Source organism: Scophthalmus maximus, chromosome 7 (genome assembly GCF_022379125.1).
Source record: "Scophthalmus maximus strain ysfricsl-2021 chromosome 7, ASM2237912v1, whole genome shotgun sequence".
Classification (NCBI taxonomy): domain Eukaryota; kingdom Metazoa; phylum Chordata; class Actinopteri; order Pleuronectiformes; family Scophthalmidae; genus Scophthalmus; species Scophthalmus maximus.
The window spans coordinates 5,583,224-5,606,335 of record NC_061521.1 but is presented as its reverse complement, the minus strand read 5'-3'; the positions used below and the strand labels follow the sequence as shown (position 1 = coordinate 5,606,335).

Below are 23,112 nucleotides of genomic sequence, written 5' to 3'. Positions count from 1 at the left end.
CTGCCATGTCAACCGTAGCAAATCCTTCGACGTACAATAGGTCTTAAGGCTAATTCTGTCAAAATGGCTCTAAAGCGATCCCTACAACTTTTCAAAGTCAATGCCCTCACCTTTAACTTTCATGTACATTTACGAAAATTAATTGGCAAGTGTATCCTGTCAGGACCTACAGAAAAGCCTCTGGAAGACATGACCTCCGACCAACAGGAAGTTGGCAATTTGAATTAAGTGTGAAAATTTGGTGCTTTTTGGGGCATTTTCAGACATTATACTTTAACGAACTCCTCTAGAGGATTTATCACAGCAACTCCATATTTGGTCATTGTCATCTACAGACTTTTGTGATGAAAAGTTATCAAAAATGATTTCATTCACTGGAACAGCATGGCCAAGCCCTCGCCACAAAGTGGGATGTTCCTCCCTGACAGGGGAGGTTCCTCTGCCTTGCTGGTTTACCTAATCCTCCTCATGTTTGGACATAAAAAATGTTTACTGATGTTATAAGTCAAGTGAGAAGTAGAGTCATTTTTTTCATAGACTTTTATATAAACTAGGGATGGGAAGATTTTGGAGAGAAATTGAGATGCATCGGTTACTAATTGTTTGCATTGGTAAAATCCGATCCATTGAATTGTTAGTATTTTATTAATTTGTTTAGAAGTGTGACATACCCAATAATTTTATATTATGATACTTTTTTCCTCCTAAATTGCACCTATATTACGTTAACTTGGACCACAAATTGTGTGGGGGGTGGGTTACATGGCGTAACAAACATTACGCCATGTGAACTGCAAATCGAAAGTTTGGGAACACTACGGGTTTCACCAGAAACGGGAACACTGACAAGTCTGATACAATCTGCAACATGTGCCGCGCTGCTGTTAAGGACACAGGCAGTAGAACTAATCCCATTACTCACCTGAGGTGATGACACGGTGTGACCGTGGAGGCGTCTGTCAGTTAATTTCAGTTGATTAATAAATAATCAAACTCATTGATTTGGGTAGCATCATTCCTTTGCATCATCCGCCCTCATTGTATAGCTTGGAATCGCAATGTGTTGAATCACATTAAGTGGAATCGCATCACATATCTAACAGGGTGTGAATCTTATCGTATCGCATTGGTAGTTGCTGAATATGTATCTTTAATGCATCGGATCGTTGACAGTGTATGGATAGGCGTATCGTATCGGCCTCACACCAGAGATTACCAACCCTAATATAAATAGATTTCTTCTTGCAACCAGTGAGTCACCCTCTGCTGGTGATTCCAGAGAATACAGGATCCAGGCACTTCCACATTGGCTTAATTTTCCAGACCTGACTACGTCCATTTCTATATACAGTCTATGGTTTGTACGTGGGTATATCAGAGGGGAACCCTTAGGCACGTCTAGGACTTTAGAGAAGGCCCAACATATCAGCCTTTTAAAATTCATATTTAACATATTTCAATTAATAATAATTATCTCTTTAATTCAAATTTTTGGCATCTTTTAAATCAAGTTTGCTTCAGAGTATAAGAATAATTGACCTTAAACCTTGAAAATAGAGTTATCCAATCAGATTTAGTTGTTGTTGTTGTCTTTAGGCAGAAAAAAGGTTACAGCTCGCTCACTCATTGGTTAGGACTTCATGATCGAGACAGAAGTCCGGAGTTTGTGTGTTCATTTAATAAATCGTAGTGGGCGGTACAAAAAAACATCATCATACCCTTCCAGAAGGCCATTGACATCTAGACGGGTCAGTGAGGGTGGGAGTGTGAGTGCAGACATAGTAATGACATTCAAGCTAAAGCATCTGGTGAATAATTTAGAAGTTCTATCTGTGTACTAACCCTAACCCCACCATAGCGCCGTGTCATGTTTTACAATTTTTGGATTTTAGTGGAGTCAATGTGTTGCTGATGATGATTGTGTGTGCATATGTGCCTGTGTGTGTGTAATTGAGCTATGTGTAGTTTGTTGTGCAGTGTGTTAGAGCTGTTCACATAAAAAAAAAATCCCCAAAAAACATTCTGATTTTGCAACGTTGAAGGCCCAGTGCCAAACCCCACGGTTCGCTACTGGGGTGTATGAATGAATAGTGTATATTGAATGTAAATGTGAATATGTATGGATATATATACACTATGATTAGTAACATCTACACTGGCACTTTAAATTAAATGTTTTGTGCATAGGTGAATAATAAAAAAAGCATTTTAAGTAAAAAATGTCATCAAGATGTTTAAAGGATATCAAATGTGCCAATAAAATGTAACAACATGTATTGACAGAAAGTATAAAAAATAAATCAGGAATTATCTGATGAAACATATGTAAACTACATTTGTGTTGACGTGTTGTTAAGGGCTCCGCTTTTGTCAAAGGGCTGTTTATGCTGTTACAGGCCTATATTTTATGTTTAAAGGGGAAGTAAGCGATTCTAAAGCAAAACACGTTTAGTAAAAAGCAGCGAAAATTTCCTTCCCCTTTTAACCAACAGTTACTCTTGCACAACTGCTTTTATGAAAAAAGCTGGATACCATAACAAATGCTCATCTGAACTTTGTTGTGATGACACGTACTCAGACATGACTCAGTTTTCAACCAGTCTTGTCTCTCCCTCTGTGTCTCTCTCCCTCCATGATTGTAGTTATATATATGAGCTTTGCAGATTATACTGTTCTCTTAAGTAACATAGAGTGTATGGTAAATGACGAGAAGACATCGCCACTCCCTGCTCCAGAGCACATACATACATATATACATACATACATACAGTATAGAGGCTAAATGGTGGACATGTCTTTGAGGACACAACAAATTGGTGGTTATTGTCTGCACAGAGCTTAGCGTACACCCTCTGCTGATGAAATGTATGTCACAGACAGTGTACTTGTTGGGCTGTCAGTTTGTCCAAAAATCTAATTTTAACAATGTTTGAATGACCAAATGATTTTGAATGCACAAATTGGGATTAGTTATGTAGGGGTGGTGGGGGGACTGTGGTTTACGGTTGCCATTGCTGCATATGTACAATAGCATATTAGGGCTTGAACTAAAGGTTTAATAACTTAATAAAAATTGTCTTTCCTTGTTATTGGTCAATACAAATATAAAACAATTTAATCATTTTAATTTCTTAGTATACTCCTTTTTTGGCCTACCATATTATATGGAGATCTTGTCTGTTTTGTTTCTTCTTTCGTGTACATGATTGAACACTGTTGTTATTTCACCCGTTTTTTAAGTAACACCTAAACAAATAGTCATTTGTAATGTGTGAAATTTGGATCAGCAGGGGTACGTGATCTGGGAGCCAAGAAAACTGGGGGCGGCTGACAGAGCCTGGGCCAATGTGTGCGAAGGCTTGAAAGAGGATCTGGTTGATTGACTTTTCCCAAGCCATCACTGCCATCTTTGTCTCCCTCCTGCTACTTGTCTACAGCTGCTGTTTACTAAACAGGATGCTGGAACCCCAGGATGAGATAATAAAGACTTGGACGCCTCTTGAAGTTAATGTCTGCATCCTTTCACATCGCCACTGATCATGGCCACCACATGATACACAATTAGATTTATGACTTTTCAAAATATTTTACTGGCAACTCGAACAGAGTTTCAAGAAAGTAGATATCCTTCAAAATCCACAAGATTTCTGGAGGAACAGAAACAAAGACGGAAAAAAAAAATACAAATGGTTTTCATCTTCTGCTCTGCTATGTGCAATTAATGCATAACAAGCTTGTAAGTCTTTGGTGCTGCCAGTAGCAGGGAAGTGTATGTGACAGTCAGTGCAGTCACATCGAGATCTGATTTAAATGGTGAATGTTAATAATTGTAGAAGTGCAATATGGAGATGTCACCATCAAACTACAATTTTTTTTTCTAATGACTGTACAGAGTTCAAATTTCTGAGTATCTAATACAACTGCACAATGCATACTCCAACTACAGGAAGCTCACACAAGCCAGTATAATTTATTTACAGTATAATATGTTTGACAGCTGAACAGCTCCACAGGACTTTCTCTGCTTAATCCATATCTGCACATTACAGGCCCCTTTCACACAGTGCATGGTTTAATATGCAATCACAACACTGCTCTAATGTCTAAATGTTTGTGTGTGTGTGTGTGTGTGTGTGTGTGTGTGTGTGTGTGTGTGTGTGTGTGTGTGTGTGTGTGTGTGTGTGTGTGTGTGTCAATACAGCCTGTAAAACCCACAGTTCCTCCACTCTGTCCACAGTGAGGAAACTCCCCTGGGAAACTGTGGGATTGAGCTTTTGCAAGAAATATTTTCACACACACACACACTGGATGCCTATCAAGCTTAACTTGCGCTGATGACACACACACACGAAAGCCTCACTCATTCCAACTTACCTACAACCATCAGTGTGAACTCAAAACCTCTTTTGACCGACTTCCGGTACACCTGGTTGGGGAGATTGGCGAAGCCCACATAGCCCTCCAGGTTCCGCTGCTAAAGGAAAACACACAAACACATTTTGTTTTAACGCAGGAATCACAAAGCATGAACTCAAATTCTCAAACTTGTCTAACTTAAAGAGGCAGTAAGCGATTTTGGAAAGAGCTTATCTCTCTTTGTTGTTGTTGTTGAACCCGAAACCTTGTGTATGGGAGGCCAACGCACAAACCACTAGACCAAAACCACAGCGTTGCAACACTATCCGCTAGCACGTCTCTTAAGGTGTTGACGAGTGATGTTTACAAACTGCACTCGCAGTGTTGTTGGTGCAGCCTGCACCATTTGTTTTGTTTTCCTTTTACAGAGCCTGGGCTCAGCTGAAAACAGGATTTTTTTCTGCGCACACAGAACCAGAGGAAATTTTCGCTGCTTTTTACTAAACGTGTTTTGCTTTAGAATCGCTTACTTCCCCTTTAAACATAAAATATAGGCCTATAACAGCATAAACAGCCCTTTGACAAAAGCGGAGCCCTTAACAACACGTCAACACAAAAAAACTCTGCTTCTATGGTGGGTTAGGGTTAGGGGTGTGTATACATGTGTGTATGTGTGTTTTGTGTGTGCGTGAGTGTGTGCAAATACACAGAAGAACAAACTGTTGCTGCTCACAGAAACACAGTCATTATGTGCACACAAAGTGATGAAAATCTTTTTGGTGAACCTACATTTAGCATTTCTGTGTCCTGCAGCGACGAAGCCCCTTTGAAGCAAAGCACAGCTGGGATAAATACAAGAGGGGAAAAGGACTGTTTGAAGGGGAAGAGAGGAGGGGGGTGGGTGGTGTTGCTAGACTCACACAGAGAAATAAAAGGCTTTCTCAGAGGAGCGTCCGCCAAAGTCCACCAAACATTTAAACTCAGACAAGTCGTGTAAGCTTATCAATTCATCAAAGCATAAATGCAGAAACATGAAGCTAAGGGGACAAAGACGTGGCGACGTAAACAAATAAATCCTGTCTTCGTACTGAGTCATATCCATCAGGTCACCCATGAATCTCAGTATAGATCACAGCCAGCTGCTCTGTCTCCATACCACCAAGGTGTATCCTCATCCCTTACTCCCTACCCCATCTCCTCCCTCTGCCTCTCTGTATCTCGCAGTGTGCTGTCAGATAAAATCACCCCAACCCCTTCCAGTCACTTTGCACCGTCCTACACGCTACATGAGGCAAACACAATTGATTGCTGGCCTCCCAGACTCTGTGATGCGTGGCTACGATGAAAAACTGCAGTGCTGAAGGAACAGGGTTTAAAACTATCTACATGTTGTGCTTATTTTGACAGATACTGTGATGAGTCACAATTTTTGTGGGAATGGTAATGACGATGATGTGAACAAGCATGTTCCCTTACCTCTGATTTGGCCGGGAGCATCAACGTGAAAGCGATATGTGCACAGTAAGTCAGGTAAAGTTCTTGAACGGCAGGAGTTTATTCTGTAATTACTGGCTACTGTATGTGGTTGAATTTGTGCTGAGGGGGTTGATGGGGGCAAGCAGTGTGAGGGGGCACAGTCTGTTATAATCCTGATGGCTTGAAGAAAGAAGCTGTTAAGCATCCTGGTCCTGGCAGAGATGCTTCTGTACCTTTTTCCTGACGGCAGGAGGTTAAACAGGTTTTGAGACGGGTGATGAAGGTTTGTGATGATGCTGGAGGCTCTCCCAGTGCAGCGTGATGGTAAATACAAAGTCAATGCAAAGACGCGCCACTTGCTTGAGCTCAAGCAAAATATTCACGTGACGTGATGAAAGACAATATGTTGTGATTGTCCCGATGCCACTGAAATCCACGTCCGATAGAGAACGTCAAATATTTGTAAAATATAATCCAAAGAAGCTTATCCACGACTGACCAAGGCCAGTGAACTTCTGTAAAGATAAAAATGGGAAGTAAAAATGTCCACAGAAAAAAAAAAAGACTATTTTAATAATAGATTTGAAAAGAGAGTGTATTTCCACGTTTCACTAGTTCCAGTTGTTCAAATGTGAGGATTTGCTGCTTTTCATTGTAAATGTTGAAATTATTTTAGTTTGGGACTTGTGATTGAACTAAACATTTCATTCGAAGACGTTGGACAGGGTTTGACGTTTTTTGACAGGGTGATAACTGGAATAATAAAAAATTATAAAATGAAAATAATAATTGACTCATTGCTGCACTGCAGGTCAGACATCCCACTGAGGTTAGTTTGACAGTTTTACCCAACAGTGTCTGCTCTGCATCAATATAGGGTTAGTTTCTGATCTGTACTGGGTCTTTGTTGGGTAAACCCTGTTATAATGACTGAAAAAACTGGAGAGTGGAAATCGGTGTGTCTACCTCTTAGCATGATTGGTGAGAGTGAGCATGCTGTCATTTTCCAAAACCTCAACAAGAGACCACACACCATTTTCAAGTGCAAAGCATTATAGATATCTATTATTCATGTTTATCTTTTAGTAGCATGGTCAACCAAAAAGGATATCAACACGGCAAATAATGTAGTTCTAAGACCACTGATTCATACTGTACCATCATCCCTTTTATCCCCAAAACTGGTTTCAGGGAATCAGCAGTAGAGACTTAGAAAAAACGCCTTAGCAGTGGGACTCCTCAACGTTTTCTATCTCATTGAGAGAGACCACATTCATAAACACAGGGCACTGACCCAATGACAGTTCACAACATAGACTGTAAATAATGATGGACGGTGAATCTCCACTTCCTGTACAAAACTGTTAAAAAATTATGCCAAAAAAATCCAGGAATGGGCGCTGTAATCTTGCACTGGTGATGTGTTTTGGAGTCAGAGTCTGTGTAGTAGTGATTGCAATGTGTAGCCATCCTGCCCATACACATGCTCAACCAATCTCGAGTCAGTTTCAGCTGTCAATCATGACGTACCACCTTATATTTACAGATTCAAATAATTTAATTAAACTAAGCTTATCAGAAACATGAATGCTTGAACATACATCAGTGTGATAAGACCTAAAATTACAGAAACCAAATAAATATTTGTTTGACTTGACTTTTTAGTTTGGTCCATGTCCCCTTTGCTGACATAGAGGAGGTGGGGTTTATGACCTGCTCAGCCAACCACCAGGGGGCAATCCAGGTTATTTGGCTTCACTTTTGGGAGCTGTCATGTTGTCCATCTTTATTTACAGTGATTGGTCCAAATCCATACTTAGACAAAATGTCAGCCTAATGTATTCCATTTAATTTAGCAATTATATATATATATATATATAGACAGATAGATAGATAGATAGATAGATAGATAGATAGATAGATACTTTATTTATCCCAAGCTGGGAAATTCCGGTGTTACAGCAGCAAATTCCACACAACACACTTAACAAAATATATAATATATATTAAAGCAGAAATTGCCAACTTTTGGCATAAACTTATCATTATGATGTTATTGATATTGATTCATTGTTTCACTGTTGTCTCTCACAATTAAAAACACATTAAGGCTTGAAGTACATTCCATAGCAACTCAAAAATAAAACTAATAATAATTACTAGTATTCTGTGTCTTCCAGGCAAGACTCCTCACACCATTATACATTCCAACCATTAGACAGTTAAATATTAGTTGTTGGCAAACAATTAAAGGCCATTTCAGGATGTCAGGACTGAGTTGCACTAGGTATAAATCAAAGAGGATCTTTTGTCACACAAACAGTAAATTAGCATAACTGGCCTAACTCAACATTCTACTGTATACTCCACATTTCCTCCTGTGGCGTGTGACATTCAGAAACCTGTAGGTTACCCACCAGCATCACCACTGGATGTTAAGGACACAGACTGCGGCAACAGAAAAAGGAAACAATCTATTTTTCCTCGTCAATACTCTGCGATGAATGGCAGCTCAACAGCAGGGAGAACTTCTGTGAAAGAGCCTGTAGCCTAACCCTAACCCTAACCCACTTTCCACCATTTCCATCTCAAATCCACCCACATACAAGTGCTGTGCATGTGAGTGTATCTTATGGTCGGGGGATCCTCTGATGGTCTGTCCATATCCTTAAAAGTGCACTGCAGGCTGCACGGGAAATGTCACACACTGTTTGTTCATTTAGCAAGAGGGAAGAACTTATTAGTGCAAGCTATTAGCTCTAAGGAACAAAAGGTCTCTCTCTCTCTCTCTCGCTCTGTGTGTGTGTGTGTGTGTGTGTGTGTGTGTGTGTGTGTGTGTGTGTCCAACATATAGTATGCATGTTCATGAGGTCATGAATGAAAGAACCTTTATTTGCAGGCATTTTGTGTCATAGTTGGGCAAACAATAAGCTTGAAACATCACATTTCCACCTTATATGCACCACAGTGACTCTGTACTGTTTGTAATGCTGCAACAGCCTATTAATATGAAATGTATTATGATGAGCATGGTTCTTTCTCAGAAGAAAATTATGTATGGAGAACACAGGCGGGTGACTTAAAAGAGGGAAGTAATAGGGGGATAAGAGAAAGAAGGGCTGGTCAGTCAGTGCATTTACATGCAGTTTAAAAACCCAATTATACCACTTTCACTCCAAAATTACCGTGTAGACCCGGGTTTTTTAAACGCGGATCGACCCGCGTTGAATCTGCAAGTAGCCACTTTCACACTGTGAATAGACCAGGGTCTGATGATACTAGCAGGAAAACACTGTAGTGACAGGTGGCAATCATAGTTGGCGGTAAAGAGCGATGCGCGCAATAAAACAAAGAAGAAGAACAGTGTAGTAAACAAGAGAAAGCGTGGTAGCCAGTGAGCCGGTGGTCAACATTACCTTATATCTTGTACTTGTCACTCTTTCAAAGTTTATAAACTCAGCTCAGTGTTGTGAGCAAAGCCTGGCTCTTAAGCAAGGTGGCCATATGGGTTTTGAATGGTTAGGGTGAGTGTGTATGAAGAAGGTTGGCGCTGCGCAATGTGGTTGTGTGTACGTTGTTGCAATGGGCTCTGCACATCATTCATGTTACCAACAGTTTATGGCCACTGTGAGAAGAGAGGGTCCGCCTGATGAGGCCGTGTATGTCCGCAGAAGGGTTGAAATAAAGTGCCCCGTTCTAAACCTCATCGATGATCTGGATTGTGTTAGTTGTTACCACCAACGTGCCAAAACAAGGCTAAGCGAGCTACCTACATGCGAGAGGTGTCTTTACTACAGTTCGGAGCCTGCGAGCTGGTGAGGTACCAGCAGCTACCTACGAAGGAGACGAGCTTTCATTGCCTTCTTCATCGCGCAAATTAGCGCGTTCACCCGGGTGTGACGTTCACATCAATGCCGATCGGAGGTGAAGCCGATTATTACCCGGGTCTATTGAAGAGTCATTTGACCTGGGACGTTTTCAAACTGCAGAAAACGCTGGGTTTAACCGGGGTATTCGTGCATGGATACACCTTAACCGGGGTAAGCTTGGGTTATGCGTCCGCGCATGCTCCGTAGGTTATAACCCCACTCGCAGGAAGCAACTGCGCCAAAAACAAGAGCAACAACACGAGCTTCACCTTTAAACCCGAGGACCGAACCATGACAAGTAACGTTACTAAGACATAGAGAATGTATGAAATGTACAGTGCTGAAAATTCGTCCATGTTTTCCCTGCTTTCCAAGTTGTTGTGATTTTGACAAAAGTCAGCCGAGGAAAAAAAGCTTTATCCTGACAAGTTGTACGTTGGCAGAGCCCCACCCACCTGACCGGAGGCAGAGTTACTCCCTTCATTCTTTCCATTCTTTCACACTCATGTATATGGGGAGAACTGGCATAACCCAGTTATTCACTTAACCGGGGTAAGACCATACCCTGGTTACTGCTGTGCATGTAAAGGCACTCTATACCATTCATGTTAACCCCTCCCCCAGTCCACCCAGTGGTGATAGTAGCTGCCTGGTTCACTGACATCATCTGTGCTGCCAAGTCCAGCGCCCTCATTTATTCAGCAGCTGATGCCGGTGGCTCTGTCATGGCTGTCCATCCGTTGGTTTTAAACTGTCGGTTAGTACATATTCAATATTAGCTATGTAATGGGAACCACCTCTGAATGCATCACAAACAGATACACGGCTACGAAGGCATTGTAGGCTGTGTTGTGTGATGATGAGTAATCGCTCACCGCTGAACGAAAGTGCCAAAATAAAAACACAAACCAGGTGTGGTCAACTGAAAGTGCAGCTGTGTGTACAGTCGCACCAAGCTCTACTCCACAACCGAGCAGTTGTGAAGACATGCTTGCCAGTAAATGGGGAACAGGCTTTTCATATCTTTAGTAGTGAACAGTGCACTTACTCTTGTCATATATAAAATGCAATTCATCAAGCAATGTTTTAATTATTTCAATTTCTGGACCAGTAACTATAGCAATATAGCAATACAGCTATATCAATAATACAGTAGCTATATCAATAAAGCAGCTATATCAATATCTAAGTCGGTGTGAAATCAAGTCCAAAATAGGATATATCAGAGACCCTCTTTCTCGAATAGCTATAATTGTGACCAGACCGTGTAAACCCTGGTGAATGTTGTTCAAACCAGGCTGGCTTTTAAATGACAAAATTATATCGTTATTTCTTGCGCAAATTAGGGTTGAACTGTACATTAAGCAAACACGATGTCCAGCAAACACAATATACTGGAAGAAAAATGCTAATCACGTTTTAGTGTTGCCACACAACCATACTGAGGTGGTGGGAGGAGGCGTGATAGATTTTTTTTTTTTTTTTACAACGACACGATTCCTTGGGTTTAAAAATTTTACGCAGTAACTTATGCCGAATTTATCATTGGGCTATCACAATTTATGAAAAGGTGTGAGCCATGTTTAATTCTTGCAGACGTCCTTATAGACACACAAAATATTCTAAAATGAGCACATTGTTAAAGGAATGCGGTGTGCTGTTCTAATCTTACATGAAGGGTCGGTACCAACAGGGTAAAAAAAAAGTCCGGTTAAATACTCACTTCCAACGGAAAATTTCAATCAGTTGCCCATTGAAAACATCAGCATTTTCTACATTTGAACATCGTTCAGTTTGGAAGGGGGGAGGACTTACAGCAATGCTGGGAACCGCAGTCTCTGGTCGCTCGATCATTGTACTGTGCTGTCACCACCCAGCCTGCACCCGACGGTCACCGAGGCATACACTGATAAACGTCCGGGAGAATGGCGGAGCAGAGAGAAACGCGCAGCTTAGCACCGTAAACGCCGCGGTTTGTTGTGAGCAAGAAGCTAAATGCGCCTATGAGTGAATGAATGAGGTAAAATTACATATGGCCGCTCAGGATACTACTACTACCAGATGTAGAGCACTGTGACGAAAAATGCTCCGACTGCTTTCCCTTCGAGGTAAATAATCAGAGAATATCTGGTTGTACATCCGGCTAATAGTTTCACAATAAGACGAAATGCATCGCTACAATTGTATCATTTAATTTGTACCGTGAACCATCTGGTGAACACAGTATAAGAACCAAAAGATTGAATATAACAATTCTTCTCTACTTTGAATAACATGTGTTTGGCACATCCGTGTTTTTTTAATTAATTCAGTTTTCTTAGTCCAGGACAAAAATTATGTAGTAGTTGATGAAATGCTAAAACAATTGTTGCTTTCTAATATGTATTTGTACAAAATAAGATAGCTATATCAGTTCAGCTTCAAATATTCACATATTTAGCCTTGCCGAAAAAAACAATAAATAATTATAAATAAATATGACAATCAAAGCCTTAGGGCGGGATTTAGGCTCTTATAGTGAATGTAAATACACCTAAGTTCCGGTCAGTTACTGGCCATAACTGGCTAGCTTGACACACATGTAACAAGGATACGCCTTGGTCAAAGCGCGAATGATATCCTCCTCTGATTGTTCGTGTGAGGCCTTCAAGTGCTGGAGGCAAAGCTATGCTGCCTTCAAAGACTGTTGTAAATAGAATACACCAAGCATATAAAAAATATGATTTGACATAGTATTTAGTGAGATGGTGTTATACAACTTCTTTGAAAAGCCACAAGATAAAGAGATTAAACTGAACTGTAGACTTTCTTTTACACAAATGTTTTTCAAAATATATTTTAGGGGAGTATTTAGCATCAGCTTTGCTGTGAAGAAATATTTTCATGAAATATTACATAAAATACAAAATATCATTATTCTTGATAGACCATTATTTTTTGCAGGGTAGGTAGAATATAAGCGGCATTGTTGGTTTGGTGGTGAATGTCATAAGATGTAGAATTTCCTAAATTTTCCCCATTCCCATAGAGTGCTTCTGCTTTTAGTTGTACTGACTGCATCAAGTGAACCATGATTATAATTGGATGGCTGGGATGAAAAGTCTGTCTGTAAGACACAGCATGTGATGCACTTCAACCAAAGGAAGCCAGGATTTCTGCGGGTGCTGATGAAATATTCATTTCCTTTAGTTTGCTTCCATCTCTGCCCTTGTTTGCACCATTGAAAGCAGCACCTAATACTCAGTGTGTCTTATCAGTGATGCTTCTAAAGGGACCGTGTCTTGTTGTTTAGCCCATTATATCAACTGATCTAACTCAACAATTTGCTCTTGTGATAGGTCTTTCTAACTATTACACTGAATGGTGTAGTTGCACACTCTAGTGGCAAAGAAACTAAGTTGCCATCAGAGTTCACACCTCCGTTCAGTCGTATGTACATTACTTCTGTAAACATTTTTCTCGGTACAACTATTTTGAAAAGGATCATCCCATCCAATGTTTAAAAAATATGCTGTATTGACCTTGTACATGCTGTACTTTCCGTTACACAGTTTGATATGTAAAGATGTGTGAAGTCTTTCTTTCAAATTGACTAAATGCAATGTTGTATGTAATGTATGTTTACACATATTTATCATATTATTACCATTTCAAAATATGTATTATAACAAATAAATATATATGTATTAAATATTCTCTTTGGAACTACATTAAAACCATAATATATGTATTTTCCAACTTTCTATAGATAATAATTTTTTTATAATAAATCATTTGTCATGATGGTATCATGGCAGCACTCCTGTCCCCCTTTTCGTTTCATTGTTTGTTTTCCCCTGTGTGTTATCCTGCATGTTTCTCCCCTGGTCGTTGTCTGTCTGTGTGTTGGTGGGCTTGGCTTCTCCCAGCAAGCAGGCAACAGGTGGAAATCATCAGCCGAGAAGTGGGGACTTTCACGCCTCTTCAGTGACTTTTCTGGGCTACATTGTGGAAAGCGGGCAGGTAAAGGCAGACCCAGCTAAGGTGCGGGCTGTCACGGATTGGCCTACACCCACCTCCAGGAAACAGCTACAACGTTTTTTGGGTTTCGCTAATTTTTACCACCGGTTTATCCGCAACTACAGCTAGGTAGTGGCACCCATGACCAGACTAACCTCTCCCTCTGTACCGTTTGTTTGGTCCCCAGCTGCAACTACTCGCCCTGAAACTGGCATTGGAGGAATGGAGTCACTGGCTGGAAGGAGCAGAGACACCGTTTGTGGTTATGGACCGACCACAAGAACCTGGCCTACATCCAGACGGCCAAACGTTTGAACTCTCGTCAGGCCCGGTGGGCCTTGTTCTTCGGCCGGTTCAATTTCTCCCTCACCTATCGTCCGCCGGGCAGCAAGAACATCAAGCCGGATGCTCTGTCCAGACAGTTTGGCCCTGTGGAGGAGGAATCAGCTGCACCTGACACCATCCTTCCCACAACCGTTGTGGTGGCGTCCCTGACCTGGGAGAACGAGGCAACGGTAAGACAAGCACTTGAGACTAACCCTGACCCCGGTGGTGGTCCACTGGGACGCTTGTTTGTCCCCGTTTGTGCTCGCTCCCAGGTTCTTCAGTGGGGTCACACCTCTCAAGTCTCGTGCCACCCAGGAGTCGCCAGGACTATTTCTCTCATGAGCAGACACTTCTGGTGGCCTACCATGCTGGTGGATACCCGGGAATATGTCCAGGCCTGCACCATCTGTGGCAGAAGTAAGGCATCTCATTGTCCATCGGCTGGTCTCCTCTGTCCTCTCCCAGTGCCCGGACGGCCCTGATCCCACATTGCCCTGGATTTCGTCACCGGTCTACCTCTCTCAGAAGGTAACAACACCATTTTGACGGTTGTGGACCGTTTCTCTAAATCAGTTCATTTTATTCCTCTGCCCAAGCTGCCATCGGCCATGGAGACGGCCAAACTCGTCATGGACAACATTTTTCGGATACATGGGTAACCTACGGACATTGTGTCGGACCGGGGTCCGCAGTTCACATCCCAGGTCTGGAAAGCATTTTGCCGGGCACTGGGGGCCACGGTGAGTTTGTCTTCAGGGTACCATCCGCAGTCTAATGGACAGACGGAGAGAGCCAACCAGGATCTGGAGACCGCCCTTCGTTGTGTGTGTGCTCGGAACCCTTTGTCGTGGAGTTCTCAACTCACCTGGGTGGAATATGCGCACAATTCCCTTACCTGCTCGGCTACAGGTATGTCGCCGTTCGAAGCCTCACTAGGCTACTCACCTCCTCTTTTCCCTGCTCAGGAATCGGAGATAGCGGTTCCCTCTATCCAACATCAACTTCGGAGGGTGCAAAGGATCTGGAGGGAGACCCGACGGGCGCTTCTCCGTACTCAGGAACAGAACAAGAGGATGGCGGATCGCCGCCGCACTCCAGCACCCAAATACAAGCCCAGCCAACAGGTTTGGTTGAACTCCAAGGACATTCCCCTAAATGTTTCCTCTAAGAAACTCGGCCCTCGTTTCATTGGTCCATATGTAGTCGAGGCTGTGATCAACCCCTGCGCTGTTTGCCTTAAGCTCCCTCCAGCCCTCAGGATACACCCCCTGCCTGCACCATGCGGTTTTGTTTGTTCCCTCGGAGGACGCCAGTTCCACGTGGAGGAGAGCCACGTATTGGATTGGGACTCCGAATCACTCTGCAAGCTCTGGAGAGCTCACCACCACCCACCTCTCACCACTGGGACCCCGGACACGCCACTCCCCGCCCCCTGTGCACCTTGCACTGTACATAATCTTACATATTAAATCACGTTATATTTTGATCCCGTGTGGTGTCTTGCATTTGGGTCCAGTCTCACCGTGCGTCGTTCGTGACATCATTGTGATAATACTGTTATAGTAAATTACTTTGCCACAATAATTGTGCAGTGAAAACCTAAAATATATGTACTAGTAAATTGTTTTAATGTTGTGGCTAATCAGTGTATGTACCAGTCTATACATATACAGTATGATGCACATCTCAATTGGCTATAGTAAAGTTGGTAATTATACAAATTATTGTTTTTGAGGCACATAAAACCGTTTATAGTGAGACTATCTAACCTTTGTTGTAAAGCAGCAACAGATGATAATTATAGAATAATATTAAATGCCTCAGTGAAACAGTGGCACAAACCGAAAATAATCAGCAAAATCAGCAAAAAATGACAGGGTGGTCTTTTTTCACAGTTCGTGGGCCTGCAGGCTCCACAGATGTTTTTTTAATTTTTACACAATATGTCACCTTTAACTACATAAATTGTTAAATATATACTAGTAAATGTAGAATATTGACCCCTGGTAAGAAGATAAGAAACAACACAGTCAGATAATCACTTTTTCTTGCTTTAATACGAGAGTCCAAATTGCAGCAGAAACATACCGTAATAAATATATTTTTTGTCTTGTCAAGTTTGGTAACTTATCTGTAACTTGAGTAACACTCAAGTCACTTTAAAAACAAGGCAAAGAGTTCACAGTGGTGCAGTGTAGAAACAGTGGTGTAGCCCATAGCTTATAGTCTACTGATGCCACCATGTGTAGCTGGGAGACGTTGGTCTTTCACAGTGAATATTGTCTGTAATATTCGTAGTAGATAGTATCTAATGGTTTAAAAAAACACATCAAAACACATTAAGTACCCAGATTTTTTGACTCTTCTAGTGGGTTTGGTGTGGCCATGGTTACAGGTTGGACACGTCTCCTGGCTTGGATTTGGTATCCAGGTGGCTGATGAGCTCCTTTACCCAGGTTGCTGAAGGTTTGGCACACATCTGGCGACCTGCTACTGTCGTCAACCTGAACAAACAAAACACAAACAAAACAGTCAGGCTCAGTACCTTCAATTGTAGGTGTAATGATGATTAAAATGCTGATGCAACATTATTCTTTCTCCTTACAGGACTGCTGGTTTTGAGCACCGCTGGCTGGTCTTCATGTAGCCCACCACTCTTTCCTGAGGTATGGAGTTCTTGTTGAAATGAAAGCAGCACTTCTTTGGGCCAGTACCACGCAAACCTACAAACAAGCAGCTGTGAACAAACAATTGCGACCAACAACAGACATCGCCTAATTTCCTGTTGGCCTGCATGAAACCAAACCTGATGGCTTTTATTTGAAAAAAATGTGTCGCCGCTCAGTTGTTCCATTGTGATAGGGACTGACTGACCGCAGTATTGTCAAGCACCGTCTTACCTTCGCTCAGAGTGATGGCAGCCAGCATCAGCACAAACATGGAGAGAACCATACGAGGAGCAGCCATCCTGAAATGTGTGTTTGTCTCTGTGTGTGTGTGTGTTCCCTTCAGGTGAATGTCTCAGTTGAGCCGTATCAGCCTGTTCTCTTAGCTGTGTGGACCTACACTCCGTCTGCTGCTACATTTATACAGCTCGTCAACATTGCTGGGAAAGACCCAGGGTTCTGTCTCGGGATTCAACTATGACGTGTCAGCTTCACATTTATCTGGCTCAGGGGGTTTACCAGCGATGGGAGTTTCATCTGTGGGCATTTTTGCTTGTATGTGTTAGTGGCGTAGGTCCATTTCAGTTCCCTAAACAAATTGACTATCAATGATGAACCCTGTGGTCATCATGAGAAATGAGGAAGTTTTTTTCTTTCCGAATTTGGTTTCCCTGTCATTTAAACTTTCATGGTGTGATTCTGACCAAAAATAGAGAACTTTTGTTTGTCTCTCTCATTTCCAACACGTCACACAAATATCCCATATATTTGTCATCCCTTCACTTTGAGCTTTTACATTTAAGTGTACTGTTCTTGCATTTTGCAGTAGCTTATTGTAAACCAGTGTGGCTGAAAAAACTATTCAAGTGACAAAGGTCAGAGATCAGGAAATGTCAGCATACAATAATGTGTCTGTACAGACAAAATAAAAGAGACTACAGAAGATCTTTAAGGGGCGGGTATCTAATCATTTGTTATGGAGCATCAACATTTGTAGATTTCTATGAGGAAGATTAAGGTGGAATGACTTATTTGATTGGCATCCAATTCAACTTTTATTTCAATGGAACACTTGAATACTAAGACACTTTAAGTGTTCCATTGAATTGGAGAGTGGTTGAGTCCTAGAGTTTGCATGTGTGAGTATGTGTGTGTTCTACTGATAGCAGTGCTGTTTTTAGAGTCTCACAGCAGCAGGAAGGAAGGACCTGCGATACAGCTCCTTCACACACTTGGGGTGAAGCAGCCGATCGCTGAAGGAGCTCCTCAGTGTAGTGACAGTGTCCTGCATGGGGTAGGAGTCGTTCTCTACTCTGATGATAGCTCATCCTCCTCTCTCTCACCACCTGCACTGTGTCCAAGGGGCATCCCAGGACAGGGCTGGCCTTTTTGATCAGTTTATCAAGTCTCTTCCTGTCAGCCATTGAGATGCTGCTGCTCCAGCAGACCACTCCATAGAAGATGAAGAAGACACAATAGTGTCAAAGAAGGTCCTCAGGAGTGCCCCCTGTACTCCAAAGGACCTGAGTCTCCTGAGCAGGCACAGTCTGCTCTGATCTTTCTTATATAGTGCATTGATGTTGTCTGTCCAGTCCATTTTATTGTTCAGGTGAACACCCAGTTACTTATAAGAGTCCTCTCTCTCAGTATCCATTCCCTGGAGCTTTACCGGTTTTAGGGGGGGAGTGACTGCGCCTGCGGAAATCCACCACATCCAGGGAACAGACATTGAGAGAGTGGACTCTCCTAAGAAATAAGGAGTTGCACAGCAATACAAATCATTTAATTCACACAAGGATGGAGATTTCATCTGGACAGTTTGGTCAAGTGTTTCAGTGGCTCAGTGTTTTTCCCAGCTTGGTGCTCAGAACCCCTCATGAGGTCTCAAAAGACACCTGAGGCCACAAGGTGGGCTGCAACTTAAAAGTAGGGATTGTTTGGTTTAATTACGTTGTAAGTAGTGGGCTTTCATAAAAATCATTATTTTATAATTTTTAAAGTAGGAATGATAAAATATGTATAACAGATGTGCTTCTAAAGAGGGGAAATGCAGAAGCAGATTTCATCTTCAGTGTACATAATGCACTGGAACAGGTGAGCTTGTTGTAGGGGAACTTACTGTAGGTCAGACTGATGTCGCTACTTTATTTTTAGCATGGTCTAGTCATAATAATCTGAACCAGTCATATGCGACAAATCCTTGCAGCAGCATGACAATCTGGAGGTAATAAGATGATCTTTTTCCACTTTATTTTTAACCGTAACTTGAAATAAAATAAATACTACTACTTCTACTGTAGTAGAAATATAGCAAAGACATAAAGAATAAGCAGCCTGAATTTCTGAAGCAACCTTTCATTAACCTTGTTCAGCAGACAGTGCTCTCATTAATCAGGTATGCAAGGCCACCTTTGAACTAGCCCATCTTTGATATACACAACAATGATGTGTAGTCTGCCAGGCACGGGTGGACATCGCACCATGTGTGTAAAAGCACCTCAGCGCACTCTCAGTCTGATGCTCTTTTGATAACTGTGGTTGCCCAAAGAGACACTATCTTGTTTGTGAGGAATGTCCATCACATCTACTCGACAGGAAAACTATTATTCTTCTGAAGTTATAAACTATAAAGTTGTATTTTTCATGAGATTACATATAAAGTCAATGCAAAAATGCGTGTAGACGTGAATTTTCGCAAAGACATGCCATTCGCTTCACTTCACAGTTGAAATATTTGACCTTGGGCGAAAGGCAAGTATGTGGACCATGAGTTGAAATTATTTTGTCCAAAATTCTTATTCCAAGGGCAAGAATAAACTTACCTTACATTTCACTGTTTTCACAAGATCTGTTTCATTGTTGATAGATTTAAGACTCAGCACTTAAATAGTTGTATGAGATGATTAATAAAATAAATGTTTAAGAAAAAAAAATCTGATAAAATAAATGTTTAGAATATATAAAATAAATGGAAAAGTGTCAGTTTCCTTGAACAAAGTAGAAAAAAGTTGTAAAAATGACAGTTGACAAAGAATTGGATTTGGGATTTGAATCTTTACAGTTGAAAGTAGCTTTGATTGATTGATTGATTGATTGATTGATTTGTCACTTGTTAGGCAGTGCATCAAGCTGTTAGGAAAACACTGGCATTACATATTATATTAGACATGTAAGCAAAGATTTCACCATTTTCACATCCAGCCGACATTGGGCAACAAAGAGTTTATATGAGGTTGTGTCTAGCTCACTTTGTCCCCCTGCTGTTTGGTGCTGGACAGCTAGTCTGCAGTAAAGTGGATGCATTTTAACAGCTTTTTTCAAATGATGAGAGTGGTGAGATTAAACCGAAACAATAAAACAAAACCAATGACCTGACAGATGTAATTGAGTTCTGTAGAGCTGAGCTGCTGAGTCGGGTAATTGCTGCCTTTCAAATGGAACACATTAGCTTGTGGTTCACGATTTTATTCAGACAATTTTTCTGCAACAGTGAAATAGCTTGAAATGCGCTACTGTCTTGACTAAGCCACAGATGCTAATACTTTAGCAAGCTTGCAGTTGGGTAATGTAATGCAGGAAATGCAAAGGCATAATGACAGAGGGCAAAGATGAGGTTGTTGGGAATATATATTAATTAACAAATAATATATTTTCCTTAGATGTATTTATAAAATTACAAAGAAAACCTCAATTTAAATCTAAAATCTCAATATATTACATTCTAATTCAACAAAAAAACTTATATTGGCTCTGCAAGAATTTGAGCTAACATGTCACAGCTCGTGAACTCTCGTGAAGGCAGCAATAATCTCTGGGTTTGTCATTACGAGCTCCTCCTTGACATGCTACACAGCTATTTGACCCTTTACTGTAAACATAAAGACTATTTGAGCTTTAAAGACTTGCTGAGATGCTTTTTGGCAGCACATACGGGTGGAAGAACCACAGGAATCCCCAAAACACCTCACAACTGGTTTTCTTTAGAAATACCGCAAATTATTTGGATATTAAACAAAGTGTTTAATCATTCATGGCTGATCTGGCTGAAGTTTCAGTGTAGGGGGTTTTCACTCTTGGAACAGTACCATATGTAAATTTTCAGTGCTCCTCTTCTCCCCCTGTTATTCAAAAGCAGAAGGACTCAACAACAGCTTCTTTCAGTTCTTCATACTTTGTCCTTTAAGAGAAAAACAAAGGTTTATTTTCATCAACTTGTCTTAAAATGGCAGCCTCACTGGAGAGCCAGAGACCTAGTAATGCTCTATCATACTGTGTATATGAAAAAAGATGAAATTAACTGACACAGCAAATTCAAAAATGCCCTTTCACTTGAGTGAAACTTGAGACCAAACCGGTGCTCCGACTGACCATTTGTACTAGTATTAAAGTCACTATTGGTCGTTAAATACTGACTAATTATTAACATACAAGCATAGACTAGAGCTTAAATAACGACACAAAGACAGACAGATAGGGATTTTTTTTTTTTTTTTTTTAAAAAGCAGAAGAAAATATGCAGTTTGTTGAGTAAGCTTTGAAAGAGAAAAGCTATTGATCCTCTAGCTACATTACAGAGATCAAGCTAGAGGAGCCCACCATGAAACAACCCCCATCCAAAGACAAATATCAAGTGGGGGAAAAATTAACAAAGACAATCATAGAAAATAAAGAGAAAAGTTAAAGTTAAGCCTCACCTCTACCCAGACTACAAACATGAAGCATTATTACAGTTCATGCAGCTACAAAACCTTACAGCACACGTCAGACCTGCTGTGCAATAATTCTGTCCTGAACTTGATGGGTGCAAGGTGTAAAGTAATGTTACTCGATGCTTCCAGACATACATGTTCGTCAGTAACAGGTAGCCTACTGTTTGATAGTTTAGCTTAGACCTTAGACACCAAAACAATGCATGAGTCCTGTCTGATTATTAGTTGAAATGCAATTTAAATATTCCAGTGAAGAGTAGGAGCAACTTGTAAGTGTAAATAGGTGAGAGTTCATGTTTGATATAAAGTGTCTCTTCCTCCATTTCTCTCTATATTCTTTATTCCTGATTATCAATCAAAAGAATATTTCCTGTATAGTTAGCATTCAGCACTGTGGAGACTGTGGATTATTTTGGTGTCTATGTTTTCATTACATTATAACAAACCAGATTATCCTACTGTTTTATTTCTGTGTGCATTTTTTTTTAGAATACTTTTTATTCTTCTGTAAAAATGACCAGTCATCTGTACAAGCAGCTTATTATAACCCACAGCTAATTTTATTAGCAAACTTGCAGCTGCAGTAATTATGATGGGAGAAAATGAGGAGGCCAGGTGTTGTAGTGTAAAGAGCAACTAAGTCTTGCCGAGGTTGGGGAGGATGGATGTATCAACAAAACACAGTACTTTAACACAGGACAGCGCTGTTTGTTTCCTTTGGGAATACAATAGTCAACATTGTTTCTTTTAGCTATGACTGTTTCACAGCTTTAACTGTAAGTTTATTATTGTAACCATGACAACAATGGTCCTCTGACCTATAGGAGGTGCTTAGTTTAGTATATCCCAAAAAATAATCTTTTCCTAAACCTAACCAAGTAGTTTTCGGACCTAAATCTATCAAACGGTGATTGTAACTATGTGTTTTACCTATTGTAAGAATGATGACAAAGTTCGGGTAGGCCTTCTGCGGTGGGAGGGCCAATTTTTTGGGAAACGCTTTGATGAGTCATATCAGTGGCAGGTCAAAATGGTCATTCAGGTCGGAGGGCTTTTTGTTAACTTGCAAATGATTCAGTGGTTGTGAATGCTTATTTCTGGTTGCTTGATTGTCATTACAGTCTCGTGACAAATAGAGGATGGTGCGTTCTGTGAACACTGTGATGCTCCTTATTTATTTACTAACCTAGCTCTTATTCATGGCTGTAATATTTACCACAACCCTAAATGGCTACATGGTAGAGCCCAGACATGGTGTAAACAAATGTGTAAGGGCAGTCTTCTCAGCCACTGCTAAGGTTGATAATAATGACATCAGGCAAGTGTTAAATTACAAACAACATGAATAAGATATACTAATTGGATTTTTTTTTTTTATAAGCAATGTTATTTTGATACAGCTTCCAACCACTAGTGCACATCTGAAAATCCTGTGCAGTATCTGCAATTAAAGCTGTACTGATCAATATTTCAACATGAATGTTGGCTAAAAATACTTTGTGAGGTAAACAGGGTTTGCTTGTGTTGATGAACCCATAAAGAGTATTTTAGCACCATTCGGCAAATTGTTGTCGTTTCAGCGCCAACAACGCCAACTGTTCTGGATCAGTCTAACTGTTCCCATCAGCTTCCTTCCAAGCAGCAGTAGTCAATGAAATAAATTTGACAAAACTGCTGTTAGCTAATTCCCCAGTATAGATCAAACCGATC

The 23,112-nt window shown here is 40.9% G+C and overlaps 3 protein-coding genes across 4 annotated transcripts in view; 1 reads left to right on the top strand and 2 right to left on the bottom strand.

The window, feature by feature from the left end:
- The window catches only part of LOC118315070 (septin-7), a 50,893-nt gene extending 39,127 nt beyond the window's left edge, over positions 1–11,766 (bottom strand). Inside the window, exons 1-2 of one of the 2 annotated variants that reach the window (XM_035642016.2) lie at positions 11,517–11,766; positions 4,375–4,474 (exon numbers count right to left, since the gene is read on the bottom strand). In XM_035642016.2, coding sequence (XP_035497909.1) covers positions 4,375–4,474; positions 11,517–11,555 — 139 coding nt within the window. In that variant the 5' untranslated portion in view covers positions 11,556–11,766. The remainder of the gene's footprint in view (positions 1–4,374; positions 4,475–11,516) is intronic. The other variant, XM_035642017.2, reaches the window with a different exon arrangement.
- Positions 11,671–15,496, top strand: LOC118315399. The gene is made up of 3 exons (XM_035642653.1): positions 11,671–11,809; positions 13,888–14,555; positions 14,993–15,496. The coding sequence occupies exons 2-3, from the start codon at positions 14,415–14,417 to the stop codon at positions 15,494–15,496; spliced, it is 645 nt and encodes a 214-aa protein (XP_035498546.1). The 5' UTR covers positions 11,671–11,809; positions 13,888–14,414.
- Positions 15,497–16,064: 568 nt separating this feature from the next.
- On the bottom strand, positions 16,065–17,097 carry LOC118315888 (monocyte chemotactic protein 1B). The gene is made up of 3 exons (XM_035643544.2): positions 16,928–17,097; positions 16,633–16,750; positions 16,065–16,531 (listed from the first exon to the last, which is right to left on the bottom strand). The coding sequence occupies exons 1-3, from the start codon at positions 16,992–16,994 to the stop codon at positions 16,417–16,419; spliced, it is 300 nt and encodes a 99-aa protein (XP_035499437.1). The 5' UTR covers positions 16,995–17,097; the 3' UTR covers positions 16,065–16,416.
- Positions 17,098–23,112: the final 6,015 nt, after the last annotated feature.

What these genes read in the sequence shown, in the direction of transcription:
- LOC118315399 (XM_035642653.1), top strand. Translation starts at nt 14,415, where the DNA reads ATGTCCAGGCCTGCACCATCTGTGGCAGAAGTAAGGCATCTCATTGTC. An exon ending in CGGTCTACCTCTCTCAGAAG is followed by an intron (nt 14,556 to 14,992) that starts GTAACAACACCA and finishes TTCCCTGCTCAG; the next exon opens with GAATCGGAGATAGCGGTTCC.
- LOC118315888 (XM_035643544.2), bottom strand. Translation starts at nt 16,994, where the DNA reads ATGGCTGCTCCTCGTATGGTTCTCTCCATGTTTGTGCTGATGCTGGCT. An exon ending in TGCCATCACTCTGAGCGAAG is followed by an intron (nt 16,751 to 16,927) that starts GTAAGACGGTGC and finishes GCTTGTTTGTAG; the next exon opens with GTTTGCGTGGTACTGGCCCA. An exon ending in TGCTCAAAACCAGCAGTCCT is followed by an intron (nt 16,532 to 16,632) that starts GTAAGGAGAAAG and finishes TTGTTTGTTCAG; the next exon opens with GTTGACGACAGTAGCAGGTC.